Source organism: Siniperca chuatsi, linkage group LG11, assembly GCF_020085105.1.
Source record: "Siniperca chuatsi isolate FFG_IHB_CAS linkage group LG11, ASM2008510v1, whole genome shotgun sequence".
Lineage (NCBI taxonomy): Eukaryota > Metazoa > Chordata > Actinopteri > Centrarchiformes > Sinipercidae > Siniperca > Siniperca chuatsi.
Genome location: NC_058052.1, coordinates 8,618,103 through 8,636,089, shown reverse-complemented (window position 1 = coordinate 8,636,089; position 17,987 = coordinate 8,618,103). Strand labels below are relative to the sequence as shown.

The window sequence follows — 17,987 nt, the reverse complement described above, 5'->3', positions numbered from 1 at the left end:
GATCTTCGGGCAGGGGTCTCCTGTCTGTTCCTGAGTCCAGGATGAAAACTAAGGGGGACAGAGCTTTTGCTATCAGGGCCCCGAGGCTCTGGAACAACCTGCCCGAAGAAATTAGATTGTCTGAGTCAGTGTCTTCGTTTAAATCTCGTCTCAAAACACATTTTTATCTGAAAGCATATCCTGATTTTACCTGAACTGGCTGTTTATTTTACTATTTATTTTATTGCTTTTCTGTATTTCATGTGTTTTATTTCTTTATATTTCGTCATTCACTGTGTTATTTTATTTTTCTTGTTGTGAAGCACTTTGTACTTTGTTTTGATAAGTGCTCTATAAATAAAGTTTTATTATTATTATTATTATGTCATTCCTTGCTTGTTATCATGTACATTTTGATGATAAACCAACTGTAACTATCACTGTGTTACAATCTTTTCAGGTAAGATTGTAGCCAACCAGACAGTGGATTTCGAGCAGATACAGTGGCTGAATTTCACAATTCGGGCCCAGGACCACGGCACTCCTCCGAGGATAGCTGAGCTGCCAGTTTATCTGTGCATAGTGGATGTGAATGACAACAACCCTGTCTTCCGACAACCCTCATATCATGTACTGAACAAAATATTAAGAATTGTTTGTGTGATATTCACTTACTGTCTCTAGTTAATTTCTATCCAAGTATTCTGACGCAAATAGTTTTTTCATGTAAAATATTGAGTTGGGTCACATTTTGGTATTTAACAACACAACTCAACACTAGATCTCAGTGATTTTATATATATATAAAAATTAAGTGTCATCATTTGGCTTTGGTTGGTCACTTTTCTATTAAATTAAAACATACAGTAATTTTATGGTGTCTCTGTGCCAATGTGTGTCTGTATCTGTGATTGCAGGAGCCTGTGTTTGAGGACGTGAACCTGGGCACCACCATAGTTCGTGTCAGCGCAACAGACGCTGACTCTGGCCTTTTTGCTGTCATTGAATACAGCCTGGTAGACGGGGAAGGCAAGTTTGGCATCAAACCATCCACTGTGAGTTAACCTATACACTAGCACATCAGCTCAACCAGCCATCACAACCACGCACTACATCCTTATCAGAGCTGGGCGTCAAACCCTGAACGAAATCCTGGAAATGAAAATTTAAACAAAGCGTTTGAGTGTACTAAAGACAATCTACATATTTGACCTACATGCTCCATTTCTGTCACACACTCAAATATATGCCTTGACACAACCACCACTCCCACTCAGCGCTTGTACTTCCTTCCTAATCATTCTCTCTCCTCTGCGTCAGGGAGAGATCTACATCCTCTCTCCTCTGGACAGAGAGACAAAGGATCACTACACTTTAACCGCTGTTGCCCGTGACAACCCTGGCAGCAGCCCCAACAACAGACGAGAGAACTCTGTCCAGGTAGAGATCACAGGCTGTAATGACACAAGGATCTCTTGTGAATGAGGGTTTTAATATGTATCTAAATAATAATCCATACTTACTCAGTTAGCACATAATGTATAAGCACAAAATACCATCTACAGTATCCCATTTACTAAACCCTTGTGCAAATGAGAAGCCTGAATATGATTTTGAATACACAATTCAAAAAAATACAAATTAAATTCCTGTCATCTGCAAAGTTGTCAAAGCTCTGTGGTAGACAAACTATGTTATGGTGACAGAGTTTCTAAATTACCTCAAACATATCTTTTGTATTTCTGTGCCAAAAGTTGGTTGTTACGCTGTTAGCAATATGTGATGAGCTAAAATATGCCGATGTATTGGTCAGCCTCTACATGACCTTTTCTAGATTATAAGCTTGTGTCAGGAACATTCTGTGTGCTGGTGCATGTCAGGTCCTGGTGACAGTTCTCGATATCAACGATTATCAGCCACGCTTCACTGAGCGAGTGTTCAACACCAGCGTGTTTGAGAATGAGCCCAGTGGAACGTCTGTGATCACGGTGAGGGCTACTGACCTGGATGAAGGGGAAAATGGAGCGGTACTCTACAGCATGCTGGGACCTCATTCAGGTATGAGTATACTAATAAAAGCCTCAGTAGGGTTACCTAACTGAATATTCTTTTTATAAGATGACAGACATTATATATAGATCATATCAAACACACATCTGTCATCTAATTCCCGCTGGTAACAGCCGGTTGCCGCAGAGTGGTTAGTAGCCTACTTGTATTTGTACCAGGATGGCGCAGTTCCGTCAGGTTGGTCTGTCTAATGCTGGGCCCAGGTCAGCACATAGATCCAAGAACACGGTTCTAGGGAATCCAAATCAGTCTAAAATTGGCCCCTGGGCCAGGAAATCTTGATCCCTGAACTCTCGTTCCCTCCTGATCTTTCCATTCGCATTGTCCTCTGCAGTGCCAGCGCATCCATCATACAGTATTACGCACAAGTGTCACCGCAGTATTTATATTTTACATCAATCATACTGATTACTTCACACCTTGCCAAAATGAGTGCATCAATCAGTGGTATCCACCACCCTGGGATATCATTTGAAGATGTAAGATTGACATTTTTTGTCTTTGTTATGCTTGGCCTGCATTCTGATTAGGACTGAGGATATGAAGTGTAGCGACTGTGCGCGAGCTGTCACTGGCTTTATTTCCAGACTTTGATCATTTACACAATCCATATGTGCAGGTGGTGAAGATGTGCCGGGTGAGTCGAGGTGATAAAGCAGAGTGTGTGTGCGCCAGTGCACTCTGTGTGCCTGACAGCACAATTGTGTGCAGCGATTTTACACAAAAACTATATAACAACTACTTGGTGGTATATGCACAGTATTAGAGGATATTATTAGAAACCGCTGACGCTCTGTTCTGCAGTTCTTTGATGCTATTTGATGTTATCTTGGACTGCGGTGAAGATGATAACCTCATTGTAGTTATCATTTATTACATATGTTAGTGGAACAGAATGTTGCTCAAACATGAAAGGACATGTATGGTGCTACTCATGGTTCAGCATTCATATCTATACTAAGTCCCTGATCTTTCTCTTGTCTTTTTAGATGCGTTCTCCCTGGATCCAAACACAGGGCTGGTTCGTTCTCGCCGTCTGCTTCAGTCTTCTGAACGTTTCAACCTGACTGTGGTGGCTACAGACCAGGGGCGTCCTCCCCTGTGGGGCACCGCAGACCTGATCATTACGGTCATAGACGTCAATGACAACAGACCAGTGTTCGTCAGGCCCGCCAATGGAACCATCATTCATATCTCAGAGGTATCTGCATTCACATGTCTTTATGCATGTCCTTGTTGGTATTTGTGTGTACTCTTCTTCTTTTTATTTTTATAGCATGTTTAAATTTTTTTTATGACATAAGTTTTTGTTTGTAGAAATAACACACATAGGTAGGGATGCACCATACAATTTTCCTGTTGGATGCTATTGCTCTCTTTTAGTCAAATTCACAATCTGTACAACACCTGCCTCACTCTGCGGGACTCATTGGAGAACATTTGACACCAAGGAGTGCTGTGGTGCTAAGAAAATGAGCCAGTGACCCACTGTGACTAGCTGAATGAAACTTCTACCAGAAACAGTAAATTTCATAAGGACATTGAAGATGAAATTGGTCACATCTGGCCGATGCCCAATCAGCTTCATAAGGTCAGTATCAGGGCGATACCAATACTGCATATCGGATCTCTACACATAGGGCCTTTAATAAATAGATATACCAACTAATAGACATGGAGTTGTACTATTTACCACAAACCACCCGGAAAAAACCCCCCAAAAAACCCACAAATTTCTAGTGTTTGAGTCACACAGCTGTTTAGTTCAGCACCGTTAGTTCAGCAAGTTAGAGACTAGCTGGTGAACATAGTAGAGCATTTAGGTGCTAAAGACTCAGATATTTCCCTCAGGCATTGGTGGAGCGCACAAACACAACTACAATGGGATGATAATAGGGCTACATGTTTACTCAATGTGTAAAACTGTTTGACAAGTTCACTATATCAACTTAAAAGGTGATAATATGTCAGTGTTGTGTTTACAGTTTGTTTCCGCTGCTGCCAGGTGGCCAAAAAATCAGTTCTTGCAGGTGGAGTGCGGGACAAAAGGTCCAGATTTTGACTTAAGCTCTAGAAAACCGTCTGTAAAGCTGTAAACTTTTCATTTGCAGTCGACCTTTGAGATACAATTTCAAGTTTACAAGTTCACACACGCACAAACTGACCCTCTTTGCCCTCCATCTAGGAGCAGCCCCCAGGCCTGCCAGTGTATGAGGTGCATGCAACAGACTCTGACGAGGGGGTGAATGGAGAGGTCCGTTATGCCTTCCTGCAGACTGGAGCAGGTAATAGAGACTGGGAAAACTTCCACATCAATGCCATGTCTGGAGTCATCACAACTACTGTGAAACTGGACCGAGAAAAACAAGCCCTCCACAGCGTGAGTCAGCTGTGTGTATGCAGTATGTGCAGTTAATCTACTTAAGTGCATAGGTATGTATATCTCTAACTGAGTGCAAACGACTCTCTCAGCTTATCATTGTGGCCCGTGACATGGGCCAGCCAGTGCCTTACGAGACCACACGGCCTCTGCAGGTGGCGCTGTTGGACATTGACGACAATGAACCCGTCTTCTTCAAACCACCGGTGAGCATAAAGCTTCCTGAATACGTCCTAATGTGGTCATCTGTATCTATGAGCTGCTATTTAACTGTTTGTGATGTTTTCCCTTGTGTGTGTGTGTGTGTGTGTGTGTGTGTGTGTTTGTGCACCCCAGCGTGACAGCTTGCCTTACCAGAAGATGACAGTGCCTGAGCATTCCCCTCCAGGTACTGTGGTGGGGAACGTAACCAGAGCCGTGGATGCAGATGAGGGCTCCAATGCCATCGTCTACTACTTTATTGCAGGTGATACGGTGTCCTACAGACACAGCAACATGTTGTTTGATTTTGCTGTTCATGTTAAAAATGTAATGCAAAGCTTTTCCCCACCAGTGAAATGACTTATGTTAACCCACCCAAAGTCCTGGAGATCAAGAGTAGAGGATAAGGAGTTTCTTCTCATTTAGATCCATGCAGTTTGTCTGGAAGCTCTTGTATCCATTGTGTGGTCAGATGAAAGTCCTCTTACTTCAAAAGCCTAGGAATAATGAGGACATTTGTATAGATCCATCAGTCATTCTTTTCTATTTCAAGCTGATTCCTTTAGTGCTTTAAATGACCGAACACAAATCATTTCCATCTCTTCCTGCAGGGGGAAACAGTGATGGAAACTTTGGCTTGAGTCTAGATGGAGAGCTGAAGTTGCATAAGGATCTGGACCGGGAGGAGACCCCGGTCTACTCCCTCATCATCAAGGCTTCCAGCAACAGGAGCTGGACTCCTCCCAGGGGTCAGAGGGCAGCACAAGCCAAAGCCCTGGACCCTGCCCGTGACCCAAGCCTGCTGGAAATCCACATTGAACTGGAAGACATCAATGATCAGAAACCACGCTTCACTAAGGCGGAGTACACTGCAGGTAAGCTGCGTTCTTACCTGCATGTATGTGTATGCTGGTCTACGTTAAACCACCATAACCTTCCCTCTTTGCTTCCTTGTTTCAGGAGTTGCAGCAAATGCCAAAGTGGGCTCAGAGCTGATCAAGGTCGTGGCTATAGATAATGACATCGGCAACAACAGCTTGGTCCAATACCATATTGTTACAATCCGCTACTTCCAATCACATAGCAACGGCAGTGAGGATGTTGGCAGCATCTTCACCATCGGTGAGCTTCCTCATGTACAATATTCAGGCTGTTTTTTTTACCTCTTACAACAAGGTCTTAAAATAAGCAATCTATAGTTTCTGACCTGTTTTTGGGCAACAGTGGAGCTCTGTGGCACAGAGGAATAGCATGTATCAGGCTCTGGATACACAGGCAATACTTGTTAGTAAGATAAAGTAATTGTTGGTTTTGTTTTGTTTTTTCTATAGATTTGTTGACAAAAAGAAAAATATAGAATATCACCAGACTTATCCGTTAGTTTCATGAGCAGTAATATAAAATCAGAATTTAATGCATCTTGTTAAATGCAAAAATGAATTGAAATGGCTTCAACAAAGTTGACTTGACAAAGACTAGTGCAGTCTTTGAACATGAGTCTCACACTTCCTGTACACGTGCATTTGCTTCCTGCAGCCAGTTCTTCCCTTCTTCTTGTGCATAATATTTCCAATTCTCCAAGACAGAGAAGGACTTACATCTGCCCAGTGATATGACAAAAATGTACAGCATGATACATCGCATAGAATGCAGTCCCATATGTCTTATTACATTTGGAGAGCTCATTTTGCTTAGTTAGAAACAATATTCTATGCCATGATTTCCACAGGTTTGACAGACGGTATCATTCGAACATATGACCTCTTCACGGCCTTCAATCCAGGCTACTTTCAGCTAGAGATTTTGGCATGCGATTTCGCTGGACACAGTACAACCACCAACGTGAACATCTACATTCTCCGAGATGACCAGAGGGTCAAGATCGTCTTCAATGAGATCCCTGATTTGGTCCGCGAAAACCAGGAAGATTTCATCAACCTGCTGTCCAACATTACTGGAGCCATTGTCAACTTAGATGACATACAGGTTAGCCTTTTTTATGGTAATGTTTTTTATGTACCTTTTGTATATGTTTTTTTTGTTTGTGTTGTATAAATATCTGACATCTTTGTCTCATCCTCCTTTTATCCAGTTCCACGTGAACAAGAAGGGCAGGGTGAATTATGCTCAGACAGACATGCTCATCCACGTTGTCAACAATCAGACCAACACCATCCTAGATGTTGAAAGGTATACTTCCTTAATGAAATACATCTTTCACTCCAAAGCTACATGGTAACATGTCATTCGCATAGTGTATGCGTAGTAAGGCCTATCTCCCCTTTCACACTGGCTCGTAGAAATCTCCCATATGTAAGCTCTACGGTCCATGGATTGTGTTCTGACGTGAGTTTACCTGTGACCTGGTGTTTCATGTTTTGCAGGGTAATTCAGATGATCGATGAGAACAAGGAGCAGCTGAGAAACCTATTCAGGAAATACAACACTGTGGACGTTCAGCCCGCTGTCAGTGACCCACTGCCCGACGACATCACCACACTACAGGTGTGCAAGGCTGGGACCTCCAGAAACCCACAGACTGTTGCAGATGTTTTTGGTGCTTTTAAACTCTCTGTCTTTCTCTCTTCCACAGTTAGTCATCATTATCCTGGCTGTGCTGCTGTGCTTGGCAGGAATTTTGTTTGTCACAATGAACTGGCATTATCGCAGAGTGTAAGAATCCTTCAGCATTCTATATAATAGACAATTTTGTATTGACAATAGATTTATTTTGTTATTAGTCATTTGAAACATGCTCAGTCATGGTCTATGGTTTTGTGCTGTCAGTGAGCAGCGACATCAACATGTTTACCTTCTTATGACGTGTGTCTTTTGCTGCGTTGCAGACATCAGAGGAAGCTGAAAGCTATCGTTGCAGGATCAACAGGTGAGAAGCAGCTTCACTGAGGGGACGGTCCCACCAGCTGATAACATCAGGATGTGGCTTTTACCATCTGTTAATATACAGTACAAAGGTAAACTGTCAGTTTACTGCAGCGAGGCTGTTTTTCTCAAAATGATCTGTCCTCTACCATCCAGGGAACCAGGGTCTAATGGATATCCTGGACATGCCCAACACTAACAAGTATTCGTTTGAGGGGTGAGATAATGATTTCATTTTCACACCTCTTCATCACACAAAAAGGAAATTACCACCGAATGTCACTTTCTGTTGTTAATCTGCAAGTATAGTCTCATCAAAAATGTCCTTCAGTATTTTTTCAGTAGTTATGAAGATTGAGAACAAGCTTTTCTTTGACTTAAAAAAAAAGATGTTTAATATATGTTAAAGGAGTAGTTCGACATTTTGGGTCATCACCGTGAGGTTGCCGGGCAACCTCACGGTGGAGACTACAGGAAGTCGCTGTGCTAAGCGAAGAAATATTTCTAGAACATACTGTAACTCCCCATAAATACGCAATATGTCATTTTTACATGTTTTGTTTTTTGTAAAGATTAACCAAACAAGATATGTTAATTAGTGAGCTTCATGCTAAGCTAAGACAAGCCTGCCCCAGCTTCATATTTAGCATAAAGACTAGGGAGTGGTATCAATCTTCTCATCTAACTCTCAGCAAAGAAAGCAAATAAGCATAATTCCCAAAATGTCACTCTTCCTTTAAATAACCTAACATCCTAAAATTTCATTCATCAGATAATGCTGGTAATCTACTGTTTTAACTTTAGAGCCCATAACACTAATCTCTGGAAAAGCAGGTCAATGTCAAAATCCAATTTTTGTTATTATTGGAGCTCATCATACTTCCTTTGCATTTAGCCGATGATGTGTGTAATGTTGGTCTCTGCAGGGCTAATCCAGTGTGGCTGGACCCATTCTGTCGCAACCTGGAGCTCACCACTCAGGCTGACCACGAGGACGACTTACCTGAGAACCTGAGTGATATAACTGACCTGTGGAACAGCCCTGCACGCACCCATGTCAGTACCAACATTAATCTGAGTTCATTTATATTTCACAGCAATACTCTGAGGAGCTTGATAGATTATATCTTGCTCCAGGCTTCAGTGCTGAGAGGTTGAAAGTAAAGTCATCATTCTCAAGATTACTCGAGTTTGCATCTTTTACAGACATTGCCCATGAGTCGACCCCATTTCACAGCTGACTATTTTTTAAGTAAGCGTGTGTGTGTGTGTGTGTGTGTGTGTGTGTGTGTGTGTGTGTGTGTCTTCCCCACAGGGCACATTTGGTCGAGAGCCTCAAGCAAAGCCCGAGGATGATCGTTACTTGAGAGCAGCCATTCAGGAGTACGACAACATTGCCAAACTGGGCCAGATCATGAGGGAGGGGCCTATAAAGGTGAGACACCTGTATGTTAGATTATCCAGGGAGACACGCAAACATGAAGACGTCCACATCCAATCTCAAAAGCCTCTTTTACGCTGGTCATGTATTCGCTCCTGCCATCCTCCCCAAAACACATTGGGGGACATGGTCAGAGGACGGGACCTAAGACCTCCTCCAGTATGGCCTGAGAAGAAAACAAAGAGACCCCAAGGACTTGAAGATAGGCTGTTGAGACCTAGCAGTGGATTCTCATTTATGATTACTGTAACAGTGAGGGTGTGTAAGGTGGATGGTGTTATAGACTCTGTTTGATCCTAACTGCCGTCCTGTCAGGGTTCCCTGCTCAATGTGGTCCTGGACGACTACCTGAGGCTGAAAACGCTCTTTGCATCACGACTCGTCACCATATCCACCAGCCAGGGGGATCACTCGTCAGTCACTGAGGTGGGCTCGGAAAAAACTGATGCTCTATCTGCACCCGTTGCTGTGCTGTTCCTATCTGACACCGCTGGAGAGTGATTCCTTTCATTTCCCATTCTGACGTTTCTGTCTGCTGCTCTGACGTGACACCTGCTCACTACTTCTGCTATCTCCGCCACCTTGAACCAGACTTTGGGTCAAATAGAGTTTGCACTTACTTTTTAGAGTTGAGCTGAGGATGGAGTTTACTACACAGAAATTGCCGGAAAGTTTAGACAGTCACTGGAAATGAAGCAATAAATGCAATTTCTACACTTGCCTACACTTCTGAATTGCTCTGATGTGGAAAACCCCCACCTGTGCAGTCCTCCCAAACAACTTAATGCTAAGAATTGTAATAATCGGTGTGTTTTGAAGAATTTTAAGAACTACAAGTTGTTTTCTTGTACTGCAAGTGATCTATTCATTTCTCTCCTGAAACTTTTCCTTCCACTGGTTTACCTCTTTCCAGCTCTCCCCCAGTTATCTCTTTCAAAGCTGTTATGTCGTTGTCAACCTGTTGTCATTCTTCTCTCCCTCTCCTCTCCAGCTGATCCAGAGTGATCTGGACGATGATGAGGACGAGTGTCTGGGCATGGGCGGGGGTCGCGGCACTCTGCGCTTCAAGCACAAGCTTCCTGTGGAGTTGAAGGGTCCCGAAGGTGTGCACGTGGTCCACGGCAGCACAGGTACCCTCCTGACCTCTGACCTCAACAGCCTGCCAGAGGACGACCAGCGGGCCCTGGCACGTTCTCTGGAGGCGCTGAACGCTGACGGGGGGCTTTATTCTGACCGCAACGCCCGCACAGAGTCGGCCAAGTCCACCCCGATGCACCGTCACAAGGACGGGGAGACCCTGTCGGGGAGTCCCTTGGAGATCACAGAGTTATGACTAGCCGAGGCCTCGCTGGTCTGAACGCAACCATGACTCGTGTGTGTCCTTGTGCCTCCACACCGCCACCCTGAGGGAGGACTGGGGGAGGAGTGTGTGTAGTCTAGGGAACATCATCAGCCAACCTCAGTGCATCAGTGAGACAGCCTGCAAGAGGACTTACTCACCATTGGGTTGGTTTGAGTGGATCTTAGGCTGAAGATCCACTCATGACCCTTAGGAAAATGAAAATCATAAGCAGGGCACTTGTCCTCAGCGAGACAAAACCAACTGTTGTCATCGACTTTCATCCAAAGAGCTGAGTGGAAAAGAGGGACTAAGCCTCCCTGTGGGAGAAGCTTGTGAACCATGACCCTGTAATCATCAAAAGGTGCCTCATTCGCACTAATCCTTTTGAAGTCATACCTGGACTTCATACACTCACACAAACACAAATACACACACTCAGAAAATGAACATACACACACTCAGACCAGCGGATGGCCATCAATGGGACCCTGCGAAAATCACGCAACTCCTTATCACGTTTTGATATTTTTTCTTTTTGCAAGACAATGCAATCACTGTTGAAGGAGTAAGGATGGAACAGTTAGACATTTCTCTTTCAGTCAGATATTAGATACATTTTGTTGTTGGGAAATTATAGATGGATATGTAATGCAGATCAGAGCGCTTCAAATATTTGATGCTTATAGAGTGGAGTTTTCATCTGACACAAAGAGCAAGAGGGGCCCTTGCCAGTGTGCTATTGTTAAAGTCCTATAGTAGTTTGATGAAAGAGCTTTTTTTGGGATCAATGATTAATGAAGATGGTGGAAGAAGGACAAACGTTGTCCAAGACACATGAAGAAAAAAAAATAACTTTGCATCTTTTATGAGAACTTAGATTTTAAAAGGCAGTCAAAGAATGCCTTGGTAAGGACTTAATAGATGGAAATAAAAAATGAATTGTCCAATTTTTATAGACAAAAAGATGGCATTGTGCCCACAGAGACTTTACACTGCCACCCGAGGGACTAAAAGAGTCATGCTCAAAACGAGCGATCTTTGCTTTATTTTTTTTATTTTATAGAAAAGGTGATGGAATTAAGATATTTTTGAAGAAAAATGCTGTCTTACCAAAATAGGTAGGGAATAATTTTGGATGTTTGGAGTATGTGTATATTGTGCTATGGTGACATGTCGTTCTGTTTTCCTTTTTGACAACTGATGCTGTTTCTGATGAGTGGTGTGTTTTTATGATTATTTTTTTATATTCCCATTTTGTAAGGTTTTATTTCTTTGTTGTTACTGTCACCTGTCTTGAGACCTGTGTTGGGAAATGTTGGATGATCTGTGATAATAAAAGAAATATGCAACGATCTTTGACCTCTGTCAGTGAGTTGATGGGAGAGCAGCTAAAAACAACATGGCAACTGATGCAGCAGAATGAGCTCAAGCAGGATATTGAAAGAGCCAGACAGACACTAAGAAAAGTCTGTGAATCTGAGAAACCTTAATATATTCATGACGCCTAATGTTTGTACGCCAATGACTATCTCAAGGTTGACTTCTATTGTACTCACAGGTACAATTTTAACAGACAAAGCTTAACTGGCAAGAGAAACAAATAATAATTGTGGGTATTGTCCCCTTTCATGTCTTTGTCATTTCCCTTTACTGTGTATACATAATTCAGTTTTTCAAAACATCAGCATCTGAGGCAGTGTGATAGCTTGGTACATACTGTCATCTAGTGGTTGTTAAGAGTAAACACTTGACAGGTAACCCAAAAAAATATTAAGAGTTTTAGCACTCCATCCGTTTATTATTACCAGGTTACATAGAAAAGTCTTCATCAATAATAGTTGTCAAAAAAACTTGAAGGAGACTGAGGGGGCAGAGGACTCAGTCCCTGAGGTCTTCTTCACTGTTGTTGGTCAGACTACTCGGGTTGCGGCATTAGCTGATGCCACAGTGGTGGTGCCAGTGGCTGGCATCTTCTTCAGTGTCTTATTCAACTGTAGGAAGACAGGCAAATTTTTTCAGTCTTTGAAACACAAGATATAACTGGAAGTCCTATGTTTAAAACAGTTCAGGAGAAGGCTAGCAATGGAACCAGCCACTAAAAGAGCTGGGTATGTTTGGCAGATTTTTTTAACATCAGTGAGAATACTTTCAATTCCAAATTGGCTCTAAAATTAAAACTTTTTTTCTGTTTTCCCATGTTAAATGAAATGTCACTAACAACAAACTTTCTTCTGATGCCATAAAATAAATAGCAACTTCCATTCCTTGCCAGAGGCATGATGGATCACTACTCACCTCCTCAAATTTGTGGATCTGTCTGATGAAAAAGTCTCCGTACCGACGAGCAACTTTAGTGTCTGCAATGTGGATCATGTCCTGTGGGCGTGTTACAGAGAAAAAGCTCAAACATACAGAGCTACTTAAAACAATGTGCAACAAGTGAGCCATATCACCCCTAACATTTCTCACCTACTGTTTTATATACAGCATGTGCACATGTGAATCAATTTGGACCTGCTGTGAAAAATAACAGGTTCCATCTGAACCTACTATATCATTTAAACCAAACCCACAACCAACTGCGCTTTTGGCAGAGGCATTCCCTATGGTCCGCCCCCGTGACGTACTATTTATACTGTATATGATGATATAGAAAAGTCAAAGATATCACTTTCATTTAACAGACTTCAACACACCTTGTCAATGTAAAAGTCGACCTCAGAAGCAGACTGGAACTCTCCTTCCAACGCTGAGATGCCGCTGGTCCACACCAGGTTCTTCATCTTGTGTTTAAAGACGAGCAGCTGAATACGGAACTCCTGCTCAGTCATGTCCAGGAATCCTGCCAGCTTAGCTACTGGCATGGTGGTGTAAAGCTTCAGGAAGCTGCAAGGACACATTGTGACTTAGATGACATGTATAGACACCCTGCAACCACCAGAGTCAACAGGTTTCTAAAAACAGTGTAAAGTGTTTCTGAAGGGCCAGATGGGTGAAAAAAAAGTTTGGAGACTAATTCAATACATTTCCTACACCAAAGCAGAAAAACTGCATCCAAAATGTCTTTTTTCTAAGTACCACTCCATACAGGTAAATTAAAGGTTGGACGCAAACAATGCTGGATTTAAAATACTGCAAAGGAAATGCACTTGCCACGTTTGTTAGCCCTTCATGATACACAACAATGCGTTTTGGTGAGAAACACTGAATGTAAACATAACTTTGTTACCAAGAAAACTCCAAAGGGCCCCTTCTTTAACTCAAAGTTGGTATGCCCTACCTGCGAATGGTGGAGAGCTGGGCCTGCTGCTGCACCTCCTCAGCAAAAACCTTCAACTGCTGCTGGAAAGGCTCTTTGTGGTAGTTGGGATGGACGTTGTCGTAGTTTGGCACCACAGGTGACAGGAACTTGGGACAGGCGAAGCTGAACAGCTCCTCAAACACCTGCAGGTCTCTGAGACACAAAAGGGAACATTTGTGTTGCTACAGTTACTGACAGTGCACTACAGACATCCATCCTGCAAAAATGGAGGACGGGCATAAATACCAGTACTAAATTACTTAAATTAATTAACTACTCAACACCTTAATGGAGCTATAGCTGACCCAGTGCTCAGACCCACAAGCAAAAAGATGCATGTGTTTCTTGTACATTACAGTATCATAACAGTTAAGTATCAAAAATGACTGTCTGGCTAATATAAAAAACATCTTTTAAGTGGTAATGGAATACACACAAATAAAATAAAGGCAATAAAGAATGACAATACAGTGAGATAAACACTGAACCTCAAATACAGTTGTCCAACACACTGTGGTGAGTTTCTTTCTCACCCTTTCTGCATTCGCAGCATCTTGTCTCCATACTTCTCCCTCAGCTGGGTGTGGATGCTCTCATCGATGCGCATCGGGTACATGGTGAGAGCGATGGCCAGCAGCCCATGCATCTGCTCATTTTGTTTGTTAATCTAAAAAACATATTATACAAGTATAATGACATCTGTTTCAACTACAATACTGTTCAACAAAACTTTCAACAAAAAATACTTTATCAACATGTTCTACATGGGGGATAGGTGGGACAATGCATAGCTAAAGCTAAAAAGCCTCCCAAGTTGTCGAAGAAGCACTGCTTTGACTGACCATCTCATATTTATAAGTTGACCTCTGGAACATGTTTCTCGTCCTCTGGATGTAGAGCAGGATGTTGGCAAAGACTCGAATGGCATCTTGGTAGCGCCTCATCATCAGGTAAGCAAAACCCACATAGTAATAGGTGGTGATCTGGCACTCGGGCACACGGGAGTACATGCTCTGAAAGACAGGGAACAAAATAGATACAGGGGTGTGGACTAGACAGAAGAAAAAGCAATAAGATGCAGCCTAAAACCAAGTGATTATAGGTCAAAACATTTTGAAATACTGAAAAAACAGAAAATAAATAGAGGACTCAGCAGACTTAGTACCTTCTTGTTGAGCTCAATGTTCTCCAAGACTTTGATAGCCTGGTAATAATCACCAAGCAGAGAGTGAAGCCTCAGGAGCCCCACCAAGCTGAAGTAACCCAACATCTTATATAGGGAGTGACGCCCATATTCTCCGGCCACACTCTCTGGGTCTCCTGCAACACGCCAACAAATAACATGTTAGCTGCCTCAAATAACACCTAAACTGAATAAATTTAAGTCTACATGTTGAGGTTACTTTCTGACCAGAAAAGCAACAAACTACTATATAACAACTATAAATCTACAGAGAACCTAAAGTGCACCTTATTTTGATAACTTTAACAAGGTGCAAAGCCTTTAATTTAACATTCTTCTTTTACCTCCGCTGGTGTAGATCTCAAGCTGGCGGTTAATGTTGCTCTTGTCCACCAGGGAGTGGAGAACATTGAGGACGCTGTGGACGTTCCAGATCTTTGGGTTGTTCCTCAGGAATTCGATCTCCTCCTCTGACTTTTTGGCCGTCTTACAGCGGTACTGACTGAAGGACTGGAACTGGAGAGGGGAGAGTGTAATTCCCATATCTGTGTTAACAGCATTTAAACATACTTTCTATGGGCTGTTAGATGGGAGTGAGATGACCACATGGGCCACATCAATAAGCACTAAAGGAGAAAAGTATGTGAAAGTCCTGTTTAATATACCACCCATCTGGTACTCCTTGTAAGTTAATACAACCCTAGAAATTACTGGCAACTACTATTTGACCTGGTCTTTATTTTCACTGATTCTTAAGCATGTTCGTCTCTTTGTTATGGCAAATTATTGTTAACTGAGGATACATTTAAAAAAAAGAATGTAATGCACTGTACCTGGTAGATGAACTCATCAATGATGTCCCAGAGCCACTGGTTTGGTAGCTCCAAGGGGGCGGGGCCATCAGCATCTGTTTACAATTACAAACATGCTCATATGACTCGTCTTTCATTAGGTTTTATTTTACACAGATAACTACAGGTGAGAGAAAAATGTAAGGAATATTCTGGTAACTTACTGAGAATGTAGTTGAAGAGGTTGCAATAATTGTAGTATGACTCAAATCTCTGGTCCAAAGTTGGTCCACCCTGATTATCAAGAAAACAATATTTACAACAAAATACTGGAAATTTTGCAGGTTCCTCTGTAATCAAGAGGGAGATTGATAAGTGTTTATATTGAGCAGTTACTCACGCTGACTTTAGCGTAGATGTGTCTGTAGTACAGTTCCTTATAGAGGATGAGGAACACAGCATCTGACAGAGATAACAGGCAAACAATGACATGAAACATTCCCACTGCTGAACTACACAGGGATGAACTCATTTATCAGTAGGTCGTAAATGTAAAACAAACAACAGAGGTCTGTCAATTAATACAACTGTAAACACACCAACAATACAACATAATTAATAACATACATAATTATCTTGCCTTTAGAGCTGCTTGTACAATGACACGTACAGGTTTTAGTTAATATCAGTGGGAAACTATTGGGCAAATGTATATTTCATTTATCACATTCTAAGAACCAATTCAAGAATGAAAGAATTTCTACAATGAAAAATGCATGATGGCATCAGTGCAAAGGCAAAAACAGGACAGATGATACACTCACCATTGCCAACGAGTGATGCGATGGCCTCAGCCTCTGGCCAAGGAGAATTCTTAAAGAAACGGTCAGTCAACTTGTTCCAGCTGTTACAGGAACAAAACAAGAATGATAAGATACTCATCACACACACACAGCTCTAATATCTCTGTTAGAGGAGGCAACAATATCACCATGGGGAGAGATTTATACACAGGAGTCGAGTTTACCTGTTCTCATAAACATCTTGGATCTCATAGATCTTCTGCTCAATGCTCTCGCTGGACACACGGTTGGACTGCAGCTCATAAACCTTCTGATCGATCAGGTCAGAGATGGTTTTGTGGAAATACTGCAGAAAGTTCTTGATCACCTCTGGGATGACGTGGTAGGTCTGCTGCTCATACTGCCTCTCATAGGCCAGGTCTGCTTTAGGGTCACCTGCAAGGAGAAGGGAGAGTGAGGAGGAGACACTAACACACTGGAACACCACTATATGAAGTACTTCAAATGTGTACAACTATTGGTTTATATACTGACTTTACACCTAATGGGCTACATACTGACTATATACAAGAGGAGGTTATACATGAGAGGTGATCGCATACATTTAGAAAAATAGAGATAAATAAATGTGTGTATACTAACCGGTGTGCAGGTCGTAGTCGTTTGGGTAGGTGTAAGGATCGTACTGTAAGGAAACACAGCAGTCAGATATTTGTTACTGATACAAAGTTAACATCAGGCGGTCATCATTAACGCTAGCTTACTTTGCCTAAAACGTTATCCTCTACCTAACAAAACTACATATCGTTACAGAGCCTGTGATGTTATGGTTGCATTCTCTTCAGAAAAAAAGGCTACAACAATCATTAATATCATGCTAGCTCATCGCAAGCTACTGTTATGTCGTTGGAGTCAAGATAGCTATGCAGCTAGCTAGCTAGCTAACCTGCCACAGCATGTCATTGTTATTGTCACGAAAGCGTTCAAATGTCTGGAAAACAAAATGTGTACTGACCTCTTCCTCGGCGGGGAATGACATGATACTAGTTATTAGTCCAAGCTCGTAAGACACTGGTGTGAAAAAGGAGAATGTGTACTCGGCTAGCAAACGCCGCTAAACCATGCAGCTGGCGCTGGAGAAACGACAGGAAGCGGAAGGAAGAAGCCGTGACGTGCGAGTGAAACACTGCGGCATTGAAGCATTATGGGAAATTGAGTGTCTGTAACGTGTATGTGGTCCATACCATACAGTCTGTGGTCCATACGGTCCATACCCTTGTTAGCATGGATGCTTGTAAGTAGAAGACAGTTTATTCTTGCTAACCTGAGTCTAGATAGCACTCTAAATCAGATTAATAGACTTTCACAGACAGCAGACATTAGATGTTGACTTGTCAAAGCAGTTTGAACTAATAACATCAATGATGGAGCCCTTCCATTATCGCAGTGCAATGCAGCAATTAATAATATTATTAGTTACACTTGTATTTGACAAGTCAAAATGTCATATTATTTCGATATTTCTACAACTTTCTTTGCAGCCTTTGAATTATCTAAAAGAAAGATAAAAGTCGTACAGTCTCACAATTGGGCGGGGATTAGTTAAAAATGCA

General features: G+C 42.2%; 2 protein-coding genes across 5 annotated transcripts in view; one reads left to right on the top strand and one right to left on the bottom strand.

Moving 5' to 3' along the window:
* cdh23 (cadherin-related 23) overlaps nucleotides 1-11,648 on the top strand; it is a 165,983-nt gene extending 154,335 nt beyond the window's left edge. For 2 of the 3 annotated variants that reach the window (XM_044215508.1, XM_044215510.1), the window contains 20 exons: nucleotides 440-609; nucleotides 897-1,034; nucleotides 1,300-1,419; nucleotides 1,860-2,037; nucleotides 3,039-3,250; nucleotides 4,235-4,429; nucleotides 4,522-4,635; nucleotides 4,766-4,895; nucleotides 5,242-5,505; nucleotides 5,591-5,752; nucleotides 6,360-6,616; nucleotides 6,723-6,820; nucleotides 7,015-7,135; nucleotides 7,224-7,303; nucleotides 7,477-7,517; nucleotides 7,670-7,730; nucleotides 8,440-8,569; nucleotides 8,829-8,948; nucleotides 9,270-9,380; nucleotides 9,946-11,648. In XM_044215508.1, coding sequence (XP_044071443.1) covers nucleotides 440-609; nucleotides 897-1,034; nucleotides 1,300-1,419; nucleotides 1,860-2,037; nucleotides 3,039-3,250; nucleotides 4,235-4,429; nucleotides 4,522-4,635; nucleotides 4,766-4,895; nucleotides 5,242-5,505; nucleotides 5,591-5,752; nucleotides 6,360-6,616; nucleotides 6,723-6,820; nucleotides 7,015-7,135; nucleotides 7,224-7,303; nucleotides 7,477-7,517; nucleotides 7,670-7,730; nucleotides 8,440-8,569; nucleotides 8,829-8,948; nucleotides 9,270-9,380; nucleotides 9,946-10,287 — 3,044 coding nt within the window. In that variant the 3' untranslated portion in view covers nucleotides 10,288-11,648. The remainder of the gene's footprint in view (nucleotides 1-439; nucleotides 610-896; nucleotides 1,035-1,299; nucleotides 1,420-1,859; nucleotides 2,038-3,038; nucleotides 3,251-4,234; nucleotides 4,430-4,521; nucleotides 4,636-4,765; nucleotides 4,896-5,241; nucleotides 5,506-5,590; nucleotides 5,753-6,359; nucleotides 6,617-6,722; nucleotides 6,821-7,014; nucleotides 7,136-7,223; nucleotides 7,304-7,476; nucleotides 7,518-7,669; nucleotides 7,731-8,439; nucleotides 8,570-8,828; nucleotides 8,949-9,269; nucleotides 9,381-9,945) is intronic. The other variant, XM_044215509.1, reaches the window with a different exon arrangement.
* A 413-nt stretch (nucleotides 11,649-12,061) lies between these two features.
* On the bottom strand, nucleotides 12,062-17,550 carry LOC122884961 (eukaryotic translation initiation factor 3, subunit 6 interacting protein). Of its 2 annotated transcripts, XM_044215514.1 has the most exons (15): nucleotides 17,390-17,550; nucleotides 17,017-17,059; nucleotides 16,599-16,809; nucleotides 16,396-16,475; nucleotides 15,972-16,033; nucleotides 15,796-15,865; nucleotides 15,614-15,687; nucleotides 15,125-15,296; nucleotides 14,763-14,917; nucleotides 14,440-14,610; nucleotides 14,131-14,264; nucleotides 13,577-13,750; nucleotides 12,993-13,182; nucleotides 12,592-12,672; nucleotides 12,062-12,287 (listed from the first exon to the last, which is right to left on the bottom strand). In XM_044215514.1, the coding sequence occupies exons 1-15, from the start codon at nucleotides 17,411-17,413 to the stop codon at nucleotides 12,207-12,209; spliced, it is 1,722 nt and encodes a 573-aa protein (XP_044071449.1). In that variant the 5' UTR covers nucleotides 17,414-17,550; the 3' UTR covers nucleotides 12,062-12,206. The 2 variants fall into 2 exon arrangements, with proteins under 2 accessions (XP_044071449.1, XP_044071450.1); XM_044215515.1 differs by lacking the exons at nucleotides 16,396-16,475; nucleotides 17,017-17,059; nucleotides 17,390-17,550 and having other exon boundaries at nucleotides 16,599-16,677.
* Between the last annotated feature and the right edge of the window lie 437 nt (nucleotides 17,551-17,987).